This window comes from Rhyacophila brunnea, unplaced genomic scaffold (genome assembly GCF_057557595.1).
Source record: "Rhyacophila brunnea isolate RB1 unplaced genomic scaffold, BYU_Rbru_1.0 scaffold_4, whole genome shotgun sequence".
Lineage (NCBI taxonomy): Eukaryota > Metazoa > Arthropoda > Insecta > Trichoptera > Rhyacophilidae > Rhyacophila > Rhyacophila brunnea.
In genome coordinates this window covers 36,723,534-36,737,366 of record NW_028233068.1, presented here as the reverse complement: position 1 = coordinate 36,737,366, position 13,833 = coordinate 36,723,534, and the positions used below count along the sequence as shown (strand labels likewise).

General features: G+C 33.7%; 1 protein-coding gene across 1 annotated transcript in view; it reads left to right on the top strand.

The window, feature by feature from the left end:
* LOC147067318 (protein Skeletor, isoforms B/C) overlaps positions 1-13,833 on the top strand; it is a 102,290-nt gene that overhangs the window by 70,319 nt on the left and 18,138 nt on the right. The window contains exon 4 of the mRNA XM_085954783.1: positions 7,098-7,209. Within this exon, the coding sequence (XP_085810909.1) occupies positions 7,098-7,209 (112 nt within the window). The remainder of the gene's footprint in view (positions 1-7,097; positions 7,210-13,833) is intronic.

The window sequence follows — 13,833 nt, the reverse complement described above, 5'->3', positions numbered from 1 at the left end:
ACACATAATGCTGTGACAAAACTGATCAATGACAATAGTGTATAATATGAATATAATAAATAATATACCAGTGATGTATAATATATAATATACTATTATTATAATATATAATATACCTACCAGTGGCACGCGAAATGATTTTGCATGGCATGCGAATGTTGAGGGGAGAAAAAAATTCTTTCGTCTTCGACCATGCCCGATCCTAATAGGATCATATGTGCCTCCACAGAGTGGAAGTTTGTATTCACAGATTTTATTTTTACGAGAAATGAATGTCAGCCACTTGCTCAACACATTAGGCACATACTCTGACTCACATACAAATTGAAAAACAACATGTGTATTTGCCAGACCCAGGTTTCGAAACTGGGACCCACGATGCTATAAATAGGCTGACGCTTAAGCCGCGCGATGTATAATAATTTAAAATACCTATATATTTTTTTACAAAAAAGTTTTACAAATAAATATATATTATACTTATAAGTAATATTAAAAAATAATGACGACATAGCCATGCGTATTTTCCTAGGTTTTTAACAATAGTTTTACCAATAATATTTACCAATATTGATGCGCAAACGTAAATGACGAAATTCATGCTTAAATGACAAATCGCATTGTATAAAAAATAGCAGGCACATACTCTTCAATAATAAGCATTACGTTTAATTTAAATTGCATAGATCGGTCCTTAAGTTTTATGCATCACACATAATATCATCGCACTGACCTCATCAGGCGGCGGGGGAAGCTGCGCCGTGAACCTCTGATTTTGATCGATTTACAATCATTTTAAAATGATTAAGACCACCGTAGCGAGAGAATGCCTTATCTAATCGGAGGAATTCCGGCGTCAATTTGTACTTAACAAACCAAACTAAGTAATACAGTAACACTCAATAACTAAATTATAATTTTAGAACTTTTTAAATAAAATTCTTATAAGTAACTATCTTTTTTTCCCTATGAAAAACTGTTGGGCTCGTGAAACAGACAAATAATATTTGGAACATTTTGGCACGCGTACGTAAAATTTTTCGCCAACCCTGTACCATACCTTACCTGCATACTAGTTTTCAGAACGGAAATATTAGTAGAAGACTCTCCGATATAAATATCAAATTATTTAATGATCAAGCAACATCTTCTGGTCAAAGTATCAGTAGATCTAGTAAATATTCAGTAAACATGATAACTTTATTAATGTCTCTATAATTAGATATAGAATTTGTAATGCCGGCCATTTTCTCAACGTATTAGGTACTTATACCGCGTCTGTACACGTGCATGGATATACTGGCAGCAATAGTATTTTAAACTATCGTGACAATAACTGTGTACACCTAATAGTGCTGACTGTCTTTAGGGTACAACAATATTGGGAACCCCTGATCTGTATTATAATATAATGAAAATGGAGCATATGACTATATGTTTTGTAGAGGTATCATAACGGTAATTGATAAGTAAAAAAGAAGAGTTTATTGTATCAAATATTTTACTTATTAGTGAATGTCGTAATATAATAGCGCCTGTACACGTGCATGGATTAATTGGCAGCAATAGTTTGTATTTTAAACTATTGTGACAATAACTGTTTACACAAAAATTGCTGACTGTCTGTCCAATCTCATTTTTCAAGATTAAGCGAGACACGATGTTGTCATTTTATGTTACTATTTGACAGGTCATAAAAATCGGTTAACCTTAAAATGAGTCTCTCCGCGTTGTAGTTCATTTTTTTGCAGGCAGGTTTTCCCCTATCGTCTACTGCGCAGGCGCAGATCGAACAAATCTCTACTGTCGCATGAAAATTTAGAATCTTCCGAACTTTTTTTGATTCGTGCATGCAATCTTGCAACTTGCATGACAATACGTGTTTACACGTGCATTTTCTTGTTATGGCCGCGATAATACGTATTGTCAGCAGTAAATCCATGCACGTGTAAACGGGGTATTACTCTAGGTTCAAATTTAAACACATACCAAAACAACATGCGAATTTTGTCAATGTTTCGAATCCGAAACCCGCAACTATATAAACTAATGTCATCGCACAATTGTCTACTGATGGCATATCAAAGGCCCAAAAATATTCCCCGATTTTGATGCAACACAATATCAAAAGTTTCCAGTGGCGTGCCAGTCTGTCCTACAAAAGAGTGGCAGGGGCGGCGCGCGTCGATGCGGAATGCGGCTTCGAGTGGGGCGTCCATTGTTTCGTTTTGTTCCGCGAAACTCGCCCGCTTTAATTTTTCATTGTGTCTTTGCTATGTCGTGAGCATTCAAACAATCGGGTAATGGCCATTTGCATTTAAATTAAAACGGCATCTTAGAAAAGGGACGCCATCACAATGTTAGCGAAGTGACGAAGCAGGCGACCTTAAAACCCAGTTATGCCCAACCGATGAACTTGACTTTATAACGAAAGGACATTTATTTTTAGTATTACATTAAATCACACAATTGTATTTTTGAAGCGTTTTTATTCTGGTAGATTTTGTAGCTCAAAATGATAATCGAGCTGGCTTAAAACTTTTATCTTACAAATTTAACATATAGGAATTTGATACTTATTTTAAACTTGGTTGAGAAATGAACTCTACCTACATTTCATTAAAGATGCACATTGCAAATTCGCATTGATTTCTTTGACATATGCGGCTAACGTATCCCCATATTGAGATTTTGTGTCTTAAGTTGCGTCTACATATAAGTCAATGATTTGGAAACAATCATATTATGTCAAATAAAAAAAATATATGTATTTAAGCAATTTCTTAGAAATCATATAGGTGTTATATTAGTAAGCACTATGCTCTATCAGTGTCTGCTAAACTTTTTTTACCTAACGGCGTAGTGGGGAAAGGGAATCTTTTTCTTGTCACACCAAATATAATAAATCTAATCGAGGATCTAAACATTCTAAACCTAAATCCAAAGTGCTGACAAATCTAGTTCAGAAAATGAGGCTTTGTGCACAGAATCGTGTTCCAGTTCTATTAGAATGTCATCCACTGATAATGTCAGTTATATACCGTCGTATCTTGCAAAAGGACTGATGAGTGATGACCCACTCGTACATTTGATAAACAAGTACTGGAAAATACTGAGAAAATTACGCGGCGACGTTTTCTACCATCTTTTGCACTTTTAACATTTTTTTAAATTTGTTTAAGACAGCGTTAATTAATTAAGCAATCATTCTGTGTGTTTCAATCTTTATAGTTCACAGTTCTAACTTATAATACACCATACGAACAGAGTCACAGGCACTTCTTTCACGACACACCTGGAACCCATCGTGGTACACAGTTTGACATACACTGCTCTGCGGGATAGCCGGAAGAACTCGAAAATTTAAGTACTACCTATATCAATGAGTAGAGGTACTATCTACTTACATATTATGTCAGATAATATGGTGAACACATTATAGTAATTACTACACTTTACATTATTATAACATCAAAATCACTAAAAATAATCTCGATGTAACTCACAGAGACACGTATAAAATATAAATGTTTTATTTACAGTATTCGTTTTTTTTTAAATAAGATTATGTAGAATATTCTTTCAAATAGAGATAAAAATACATAGATAATCTGAAAATGTTTTTTTACAGAATTCAGTAATATATTAAATGAAAACTGCAAAAATATCATTGAATGTGGAAAAGATACATTACAGTCCAGTGTGTCACTAGTACCTAGTAGATAACCGCATAGCAAAATAAATAACAGGGATCTCTCGATTTGAATACGTTATGCGGACTTAAAAAAAGTGAAAAAAAAAACAATTTAATTTCACTGTGTGTAATATATTCCATACTCTCACAGTCTCATGCATACGGATAAGGGAACTGACGGGTGTGTGAATTTGCACTAACATTTAACTTATAATAAATAATAAAGTAATTATTTTATGCGTTATTCATCATAGTTATAGATAATAAAAGTATTTAAATGCTGCTGGAGGGCAATCTATTATAGAGAGTATAGGTTCTTGTGGAGTGTATTATATTATGTAACAAAAAATTAAAATAGAATAATAAATACTCATTTGTGTCAATGAAAACGACTTATGTGTATACTCTCCGTAATTAAGTCAAGAAACCGATTTAATTGTGCACCATGGTGGAGTAGTTTATGGAGCGTCTATCTCTGAACCATGAGTGTGGGTTCGAATCCCGTATCTGAGAAAATTACTTGTTGTTTTTCAACATGTGTTTGATCCAGAAATACCATCCTGTGGATTTGGGCAATAAGTTAACAATCATTTTTGGTTAAAAAGTCTTTTAACACAATCTCAGCTCTGTAGAGGAAAATACGTCATATATTATCATTAGAGCAAAAGTGGCAATTTACTTTTTTTATATTATAATAGTAGGTAGGTACAATACTGTTATCTTGTTTTCTCAAAAAATATTATATTATACATACTATAATCTTACGACAAATATGCCAAAAACTACTATAATGTTGAACAATTCCATATGAAAAACTTTCCTGTCCTATAATTATTTCAAAAATACAATATTTTTTCACATTTAATTGTATTATACCTAATCGACCTATAAAATGATGGCAATACTGGTTCCTATATTATAGTGTGTTGGGATGAGGCCAGAAAAGATTATCAATACTTCGTATCGATATCGTATCGCAAAAAAGTAGCAGTTCCAACTATCCACCAAAGTATCGAATAATTTTAGTATATTATATTATATTATATATAATATATTATATTATATGTAGGTACTTCATTTCAAATGTGTTTTTTAGTTAGTAGATGCGTACTGTCTGAGCCAGCAGCTTCGCGTGGTTGCGAGGTAGCTTCGCCATAGAAAATATACATAAAACCCTCGCGAGGCAAAATGCTCAGTCAGTCAGTAGGCGACTCGCCCGAGACAAACGCACGTGCCACCTCGCCCGAGCATTGCCACAACCGATCCAATCGTTGTCGGTTTATCGATGCTCAAAGGTGCTGCACGTGGCTGCCTCGCGTGACGTTAATTTTCTTGCGAGCCGGCCTGAGAGCTACCTCGCGCAGCGATTTTCGCGAACCAAATGCTCGAGGCTGCTCCCTCAGTCAGTACGCGCCTAATGACTAATATTGTAAATAATATGTACTTTTAAAGTACCTCTATACATAAGTACATACATATTATCATAATTCAATGTGTGCGTAATGAGCCTGTAGCAGTGATACATTATGAAGTATCCATGCAAGTGTATTAAGACGTATTGGTTCCGCAGGCAATCATTCGTTGTTTGATCAAGATCGCACGGAAAATAATATATTGGAATTTGTATGACGCACACGAACGCATTTTGATTAGATACCCTCAATTTTACACCAAATGACTCCATATCAATATTCCTTTTGGGTTCATATTTTTCAAATTTTATTCGACATTTTGCTCTTCAGTCTTCATATTCTACAAACAAATAATGTGTGGGAATTAATTGCAATAACTGCAATGTCAAATAGAAAATAGAGTTTGCTTAATTAAAAATAATTTCTCAAATTAATAAATGAAAATACCGAAAATAGTGTGTAACAAAATTAAAATCATAAGTCACTGCTTTCACTAAACCCTGACAAGTTATCACACTGGAAATCGATGGTTTTCACAAATCATCTACAACTATATGACTAAAACATGGTCAATTTGAACGATAGAATGAATAATTTTTACTTGTCAATATATTATTATAACAAATACCAACTAAAGAATACAATATTTCAATATCATCAAAAGATATTACGGAATCTTTTACTAACAGAATAGTCAAAAACTCGTACGTTCATAATTTCTAGTTGTCCAGTAACAAAACGTGGGTGAAGCAGGCGAATTTTCAACTGTGGACTTTTGTCAATGGATCGCCTGCATGATATGAAGTTTAAATAAATATAAATAGTATGTTTTAAAAACCTAATAAAACAAAGTCTTTAAATAATATATATGTTCTACTTTATTCAATAGGTAATTAATTGTTAAATATTCTTCGAAGAAAACCTTAAACCCCTTGTAAAGTTGTTGTGAGTTATAATAATATCTTTAAAAATGGAAAATATTTCTTTCCATTTGCAAATTGATCATTAATAATTGATAATTCTTTGATTTCTTAGCTTAGTAAAAACAGTCTGTTGAATTTTACATATACTATAAATATTCCCCATAAATAATTTGTCCGCAGAATACGCCAATGGCATATTATGTAATTCACGTATACAGCGTAGTAGGAAAATGTGTAACGTAGAATATTATATTTGCATGGGTTGAATGCAGTTGTGCATGAAACTGGGAAAGGGGGTTGCTATGAGAACCTTTTTAGATTAAGATCAGTATTTAATAGATTTCTTTTAATGGCATATTACGTTCCTTTGTCTTTTGTTATTAATAATGATACGTTGCTGGTTTAAAAAGATTTTTCGCATTTTATAAACAAACCCTATTTGACGAAACAGTTTTAAATAGTAAGTTAGTAGTTTAAATAGTAGTTAAACAATCATTTAGCTAATTAATAGTATCGAGGGTACTTGATGGAATTTGAATTTAAATTCTACTTTATTTAAGTTTTGTACTAATTCCTACATTTGAGTATTTTTTTCGGCCCGGGTTTGGCTTTTCGGCATCTTCAGGCATTATGCACACTCACCAATGGCAATCAGCCTGTAAACATGTATTTTTAGTGAGTTAAGTGAGTGGTTCACAACCAATCGTAACACAAATCTGTGAAGGCATTCTGACGTAGCGGATAAGATGAAAAAAATCCAAGATATTTTTTTAATCGTTCGATAAGCCTGTTCCTTCGACTCGCTGGATCACGACATCAGGGCTATCAAATTATATAATTCACCCAACGTCCCAAAATATAATAGGATTTTCAGTAATTTTTCAAATTTATAGTTATTTCACATATTAACCCAGCATACACACCGTACCATCTGAATATTATACATTTTTTTCAATATCTGGGATTAATTTTAATTTATCTATTATTTTGATAATTAAATTTCAGTATACTATCATTGTGAAGAAAAAAGTGCTACAGGCTAAAAGAAAAACAAACTTTTTCTTTCAGGGATCCCCCGGTGCTGTCGGCTCACAATGGTACTGATATCATACTGCGTCTACCGCTTGGCAGACGACTGCGAGACATTCGCTGGCTGAGTGTCTGGTGCAGAAGATTCACGGTAAGATTATACATGATAATTGGATTCCGGCCTATACAGTGATATATTTCACCTGTAAATCTTTTGTCAACTTTTTAAAACATTCTACTTCAACAAACAAGATGCTCCTCACTTAACTGTGATACTAAAGTACGAAGAGGCAGCAAGTCGGAGAATACGTATATTCAATTTCTATTTAAGTGTTGCAATTAATATTCCATCGACGGGTCAGTTTTATATTATGAAAAAATCATTCTCTCAAAGTCTAAAAATGTTAATGTAACAATTTATGTCTTCGTAAGGGTGCCAAGAAATCGAAGCCTTCGAATTTTAAAGTTTTTTTACGTCCATAGTCAGAAAAGTAACTGCGAAACAATTTTCTTTGGAGATAGCATATTTTTTTAATTGTGACAGCGATACCTACTACATAATTATACTTATTCAATAGTTCTTCTTCGATAGTTTACTACTTTTCAATTGCCCCGTTTTTGTGAAATATGATATTTTTTGTTAAAAAAGATTGTAGGCTATCGGAAAATCTACAATATTTTGATGAACATATTTTTTTATTAATATTTATTTTGTATTTCTCCTAACATTTTCTTTTTATATATTTGGGCAGCAATCACCCTGTATATTACCTATTATCCCATCAAAATCTGTAAGTAACATTGAACATGCCATGATAAAATGATATCTAAATAGATGTAGGTAACCGACTTGCCGGTATTATCGACATGAACGACTGAATACACAATGAAAGTGCGTAAGGCACTGAGTTCTCATCCGGGGGCTACGGGTTCGATGCTGGTGAGGTCACAATACATTTGTGATTTTGTCAATGCATGGGTACTAATGTGTTTGTTTTACTTCTACTAATTCGATACTCTGATTTACTATACCACTGTCAATGGGCCGCGTGGCCTATTGTGGTGTTAATAAAATAGTAATTATTAATGATTTTTAATTCGTGAATGCATAGGAATTTCTATATAGTTTTCATAGTGGATGATAAAAGGAACATACATTCACCCAGGTTGCCTCAGACGTAGAACATAGATATAACTGTTTTAGAATGTTATATTACCTACTTGTTTTGTTAGTTTATTTAATTTCGCAAATTGCTTTTTAGTTGATAGATAATATGTCAGCTGTCACATTATTCTCGATAATGGGTTAACCAAAAAACAAATTTGTGGCATTTAACATAATTAATATTAGGTACACGATTGTAAAATGGACTTCTACCAAGAAAATTCGGTACTGTTCGGTTATCAGGAATACAGAGGAAACACATTTTGAAAATACCCGATATACTGGATTATTTTTTAGTGTTGGTTAGTTAAGGTTAGGTTAGGTTTGGTTAGGTTAACCTAACAAATAATCCAGTTTATCGGCTATTTTCAAAATGTGTTTCCGCTGTATTCCTGATAACCGAACAGTACCAATTCGGTTGAAAATTCAATCTTAAATTATAAAATATTGAACAAGCTTGATAAAAAAACAAACTCTGAAATAGAAACCTTTAATTTGTTTGTTTATTTGGCATTTAAAAAATGCAAATTAAATCGAAAACAAGTAAGCAATATTTGATTAAGCCTTTACAAACATCTTACACAAATTAACATTAAATATACATTCTTTCATTGTCGAGCACACTTCCCCGCTTACCCTGCCAACCCTCCCCCTCCCAAACCAACCATAGGTTCGTTTCGAATCGGCACTACTATTTCCTCGCCAAAGCAAGGAACCCAACGGCATTGGGTGAGCGCCGAAGCCCCCCTGGTCCGCCGTGGAAGGGAGACCTCCGCGCCCCGGAATCGATCCCCGGAGCTTTGGTTTCAGGCGCCTGCGCCCTGCTGAAAACCACCCCCTCCCCCACCCAACCATTTGGACCCACGCGAAGGCTTTCGCTAGAAACTGTTGCCCCCCTCTTATTTCCACTACGCCACTGTGTACCTATAGTGAGAGGTTTGCGAGCGGTTACAAGCGGATCCCAAAATGTATGAAATAGCTTTAAATTTTTGAATTTTTGCGTAGTAGATGACTGCTTTACAAATATAGCTACTAATTTTTTCCGACCATGTCCGATCCTAATAAGATCATATGGGCCTCCAGAGGGTGGAGGTTTGTATTAACAGATTTTTGTTTTTTACGAGAAATGGATGTCAGCCACTTGCCCAACCTATTGGGTCCATACTCTGACTCGTACACAAATTGTAAAACAATATGTGTACTTGCCAGACCTGGGATTCGAACCTGAGACCCACGACACTAGAGGTCGACGCTTAAGCCGCGCGGCCATCGTGGGTGTTTAGCTACTAAACAGTTACGTATAAAGGATTAGTAATGAGATAATTACTTTATAGTTATGTTTGTTCCCAAGGATACATTAAATTCAACAAATAAAATCGATAGTTTCTCAATCAAGTATCTACTCAATGTTGACCACTTGTTTACGACGGAAAGTTGGAAAAATAGGTATAAAAATAATGACATTCGTCATCATTATCTACATCGAGTTGTGGGCAGACTTTTTCAAAACAATAACTACCTACTTATAGCTTATAGTCTCCCCGTACACCATATTATAAAAACGTTATAAACATTTTAATAATTAGGTACACCATAATAGTTGTAAAATAATGTACCCATTTGTATTTAAAAATAACAGTTTCAAATACATTTTAAAATTGTATCAAAAATGGTATAGTCATGGAATGTAATTTAGTCATAGATGAAGACTTCATAGTCGCCATAAGCGCGTAGATTATAATATACACCGCTGAACGAAGACCTCGCCAAGCTGATTCCATTACTCTTGAACCTATACGTTTTATTGCCACATACATCAGCATATATTAACTACGTCGTTGATCCAGCCTGTTTAGGTCTACGTTTCAAATTATTCTACCTGTCGGATACTACCACAGGTAGATAATATGAAACGAACGAAAGATTACATTGACGAAATATTAATGTTTTGCGGAATTACGTGACAGCGATGAACAAGGAACCTTGAAAAAGTTGCGGAACATTGAGGTGATGTTTACATTTCGTAACCTTGTTTGTTCCCGTATCTAAAATCATTACATTTTTTGACACTACCCATTATGCACCTTTCCATATCACTGCCACACACACATACCATGTGATATGGTATATGGCAGGGACGGGTATACATGAGTTCAACGAGAGCCATATTCTGGCTAAGCTCACGTAGTATTAAATATACAAATTCAGATTTAATTACATATCTACACAAATCTTAATTGCTATATAAAGTATAAAAAAATACATATATACGCATACACCAATACATGCGTCTTTGACAGTTGCATACATATACGCGCATCTTGTCAGTTACAACATTTAGAAAGGAAAACTAAGAAAATTAAAATACCTATATTTTATCAAGAGACATTGGAAGCCGCACTAAACCCAACGAAGAGCCGCATTTGCCCACGTCTGGTATATGGCATATACCTAATGTCCACTAGTGTTTAATAATTCGGTATAATTTTGTATCCATCCAGTGTCTATAGAGTGTCTTGTATCGTATGTCACAATGTAATATTCAACCAATTCAATACAATTCAAGTAATATTTCAAACCAAAACAGACAGGCAAAAGAGACGAAAGGTAGTGAATTATTTTTCATCCATGCCGACTTGGGTTGAATTTCAAATTTTATGATTTGATTTTTTCTTAAAAAATGCAATAAAATAATTCAAATGGCCATTACAAATAATTTTCTTGTGGGTCTTGCCCGATCCCGACAAACGTCGTACATAAGTTTGATAGGTTCGATCTACACAATGTCGGGATTTTGTATGCAATTAATTGAACGAAAAGTTTAATATAATTTGTACACTTATTTAGGATATTAATATAATAAACAGTTTAAGAGCCTATGCGGTGTAAAAAGTACTTTAACACGTTGCTTACTGCCGCAGTTAAACACGCTGGCTTTGTGAAAAAATGTTGATATCACAGTTAAAAACCTCTGATAAATGTTGTCAAACTTTACTTCTCATATTAAAATCTCATTGTGTTTAGTAACCCATTTAAAAATGAGATTGTTTTTTTTTAATAATCACTTCTAAGTCAGTTTAAAAAATCTTTCTGTTAAAAAAACATTAAGATGATAATAACAGAACATAATATGTTATGAACATTACGTTAATTAATTTAATGTATGTTAATTAACTTTTTAATCTATAGATATGATATAACAATATAGGTTGAATAATAATTAATATGTGTAGATGAAATAATTAATGATCAATGGATGCACAGTTACACAAAAAACTATCGAATTGAGAAACGAGGTAGGAATATCAACCAATTACTTTCAATTCCATCGACAACAATGTAGATATTATTTTAGAGTTGTAAACAATCAGACATCGATGATATGAAGGCTCAATTTCTCTCTATAACTCCGATTTATTTTCTTGGGATTTCACTCGACCTCAATCTATTGTCTAGTATAGGTGCACAGAATGAATACGTTCAACGTAATAGTGAAATTATTAGATCTTTGGAAAATTCTGATATTATTACTACCTACGCTTTTAGTGTATAGTGGTCTTGGTTCATGAATATTGCAGTTCCTGCATATTATGTATTAAGTAGAACGAGGAGTCTCTTTAAAAAAAATCTAAAGTCCTCATATCGTCAAAAATTATCAAAGAGAATATACTTATGTTATGTGTAATTTGACACAACATACGAACAAAGTGTTAAAATTACTTACAGAAACCGATAGGTTTAAATTGTACAAATTAAATCACTATGTCCAATACATTTTGCTTGTTTTATTGCAATCTAATAAAGGGTTTATCGAAAAATAAGAAATTTGCAATATGGTTTTAATTTTACAATATACAACAATGAAAAACAGTAAAACACAAATACTCGTACATCGGTTAACACATAAATCTTCAGTTGTAGACTTATCGATATTTGAAAATAAATGGCTCGATTATACTTAGCTAAATTTAATTTAACAGCAAACCATTGTAAGTCGCATGAACTGCAACTGGCAGAAGAGATAATCCAAGTTATCTAAGACAGCAGAACACTGAATATAAAGACCTATTAAGAATCCTAAGAGCCGAGCCACACCGGGCGACTCTGGTCTCGAGACCAGTCGCCGAGACCAGACCGATGTATGCTTATTTGCGCGACTACTGGCCGACCAGGTGTGGCATGGTCCATATAACTGCATACATCGGTCTGGTCGCGGCGACTGGTCTCGAGACCAGAGTCGCCCAGTGTGGCTCGGCTCTAAGCCTTAAAATCCATTGGAAGTAGCGTGGGGGTTTTACGAAGCGCAAGCTGACGAAGTTGACTCGTTCAACCCCTCGCGACTCCCACACCTCGCCACGACTCTTACGGTGGGCCTTGCGCCTAACGAACGTAAGCTAGAAGTTGACAAAAGAATAGGTGGACTGATTGCATTAAAAAATATCAGGTTTCAAATGGGTAGCCCCGAAACTGAAGAAGAATAGCGAGCTATATTCAATCCTAGAATGTAGCGCAGTCCAGGTAAATGTCATGAAAGATTTTTAGATATGGAAATACGTATAAAGTATTTAAAGCATTTACGGTTTGACGACCACTGTTTTTCTCTGCAAACCAGCTTATGTGGTTATTATTTGTAAAGAAAACGGCTCACTATAACGGAGGTTAAATGTAAAATGTTATAAAAATAAAAATATAAACCATTTGCTGGGAATGGGTTAACTATGACACAAAACTTAATACACAAATATAGGTACATATTATAAAAATTCCATATCCTTGAAAACATTCCGAGTGGTTTTCAAACACAACTTTCATTTTTTGGGTTATTATACCTTATTTAGGTATGATTCTGATGCTAATAGGATTTATGCATATTCGGTATTAAATAAAAAAAATAATTAAATATCGACATTTTTATTTATCATTCAAAGTATAAATGGTACAAAATTGCATACTATTATACTTGTGATGAAAATTCAATTTGATTTTTTTTTAATTTCTAATGAAAATAATATACCTGAATAATATGAAAACGAGTTCAATTTCTTTTATACTAGCATTGAAAATACCCTGCATGAAAATCAAACATCACTTTGATGTTTGGTGGCCATATTGGCAGAATGTAGATACACATTGAAAATATACCCTCTTTCTACTTAATTATATTCAGAGTGCTGGCCTTTCATCCGGGAGTTCCGGGTTCGACCCGGTGAGGTCACAATACATTTATGTGATTTTCTCTAAGCTTGAGTATTTGTGATTGTCTCACTCATATTAACTAAATACACTACTGTTTCACTACACTACTGTAATTGGGCCTATATATGTTATAGTGTTATAATATATATATTATTAACCTTATAAAATCATTTGTTATAATTGAAATAGAGTTTACAAAAACTTAAAATGATAATTTCTAAAATGTGATATAGGTGCCTATATTAGTTCATACGCCCGCACCTCTGCGCATCTAATCTAAACACTATCTTCTGCTATAAACTGCTATCGACCGCTATCGGCAGCTATCAAGGGTAATTTTGTATCGAAGTATTAGCACTTATTGAGACAATTACAATAAGTTAGATGTAATTGTTACAATGAGTGCTATGTTTT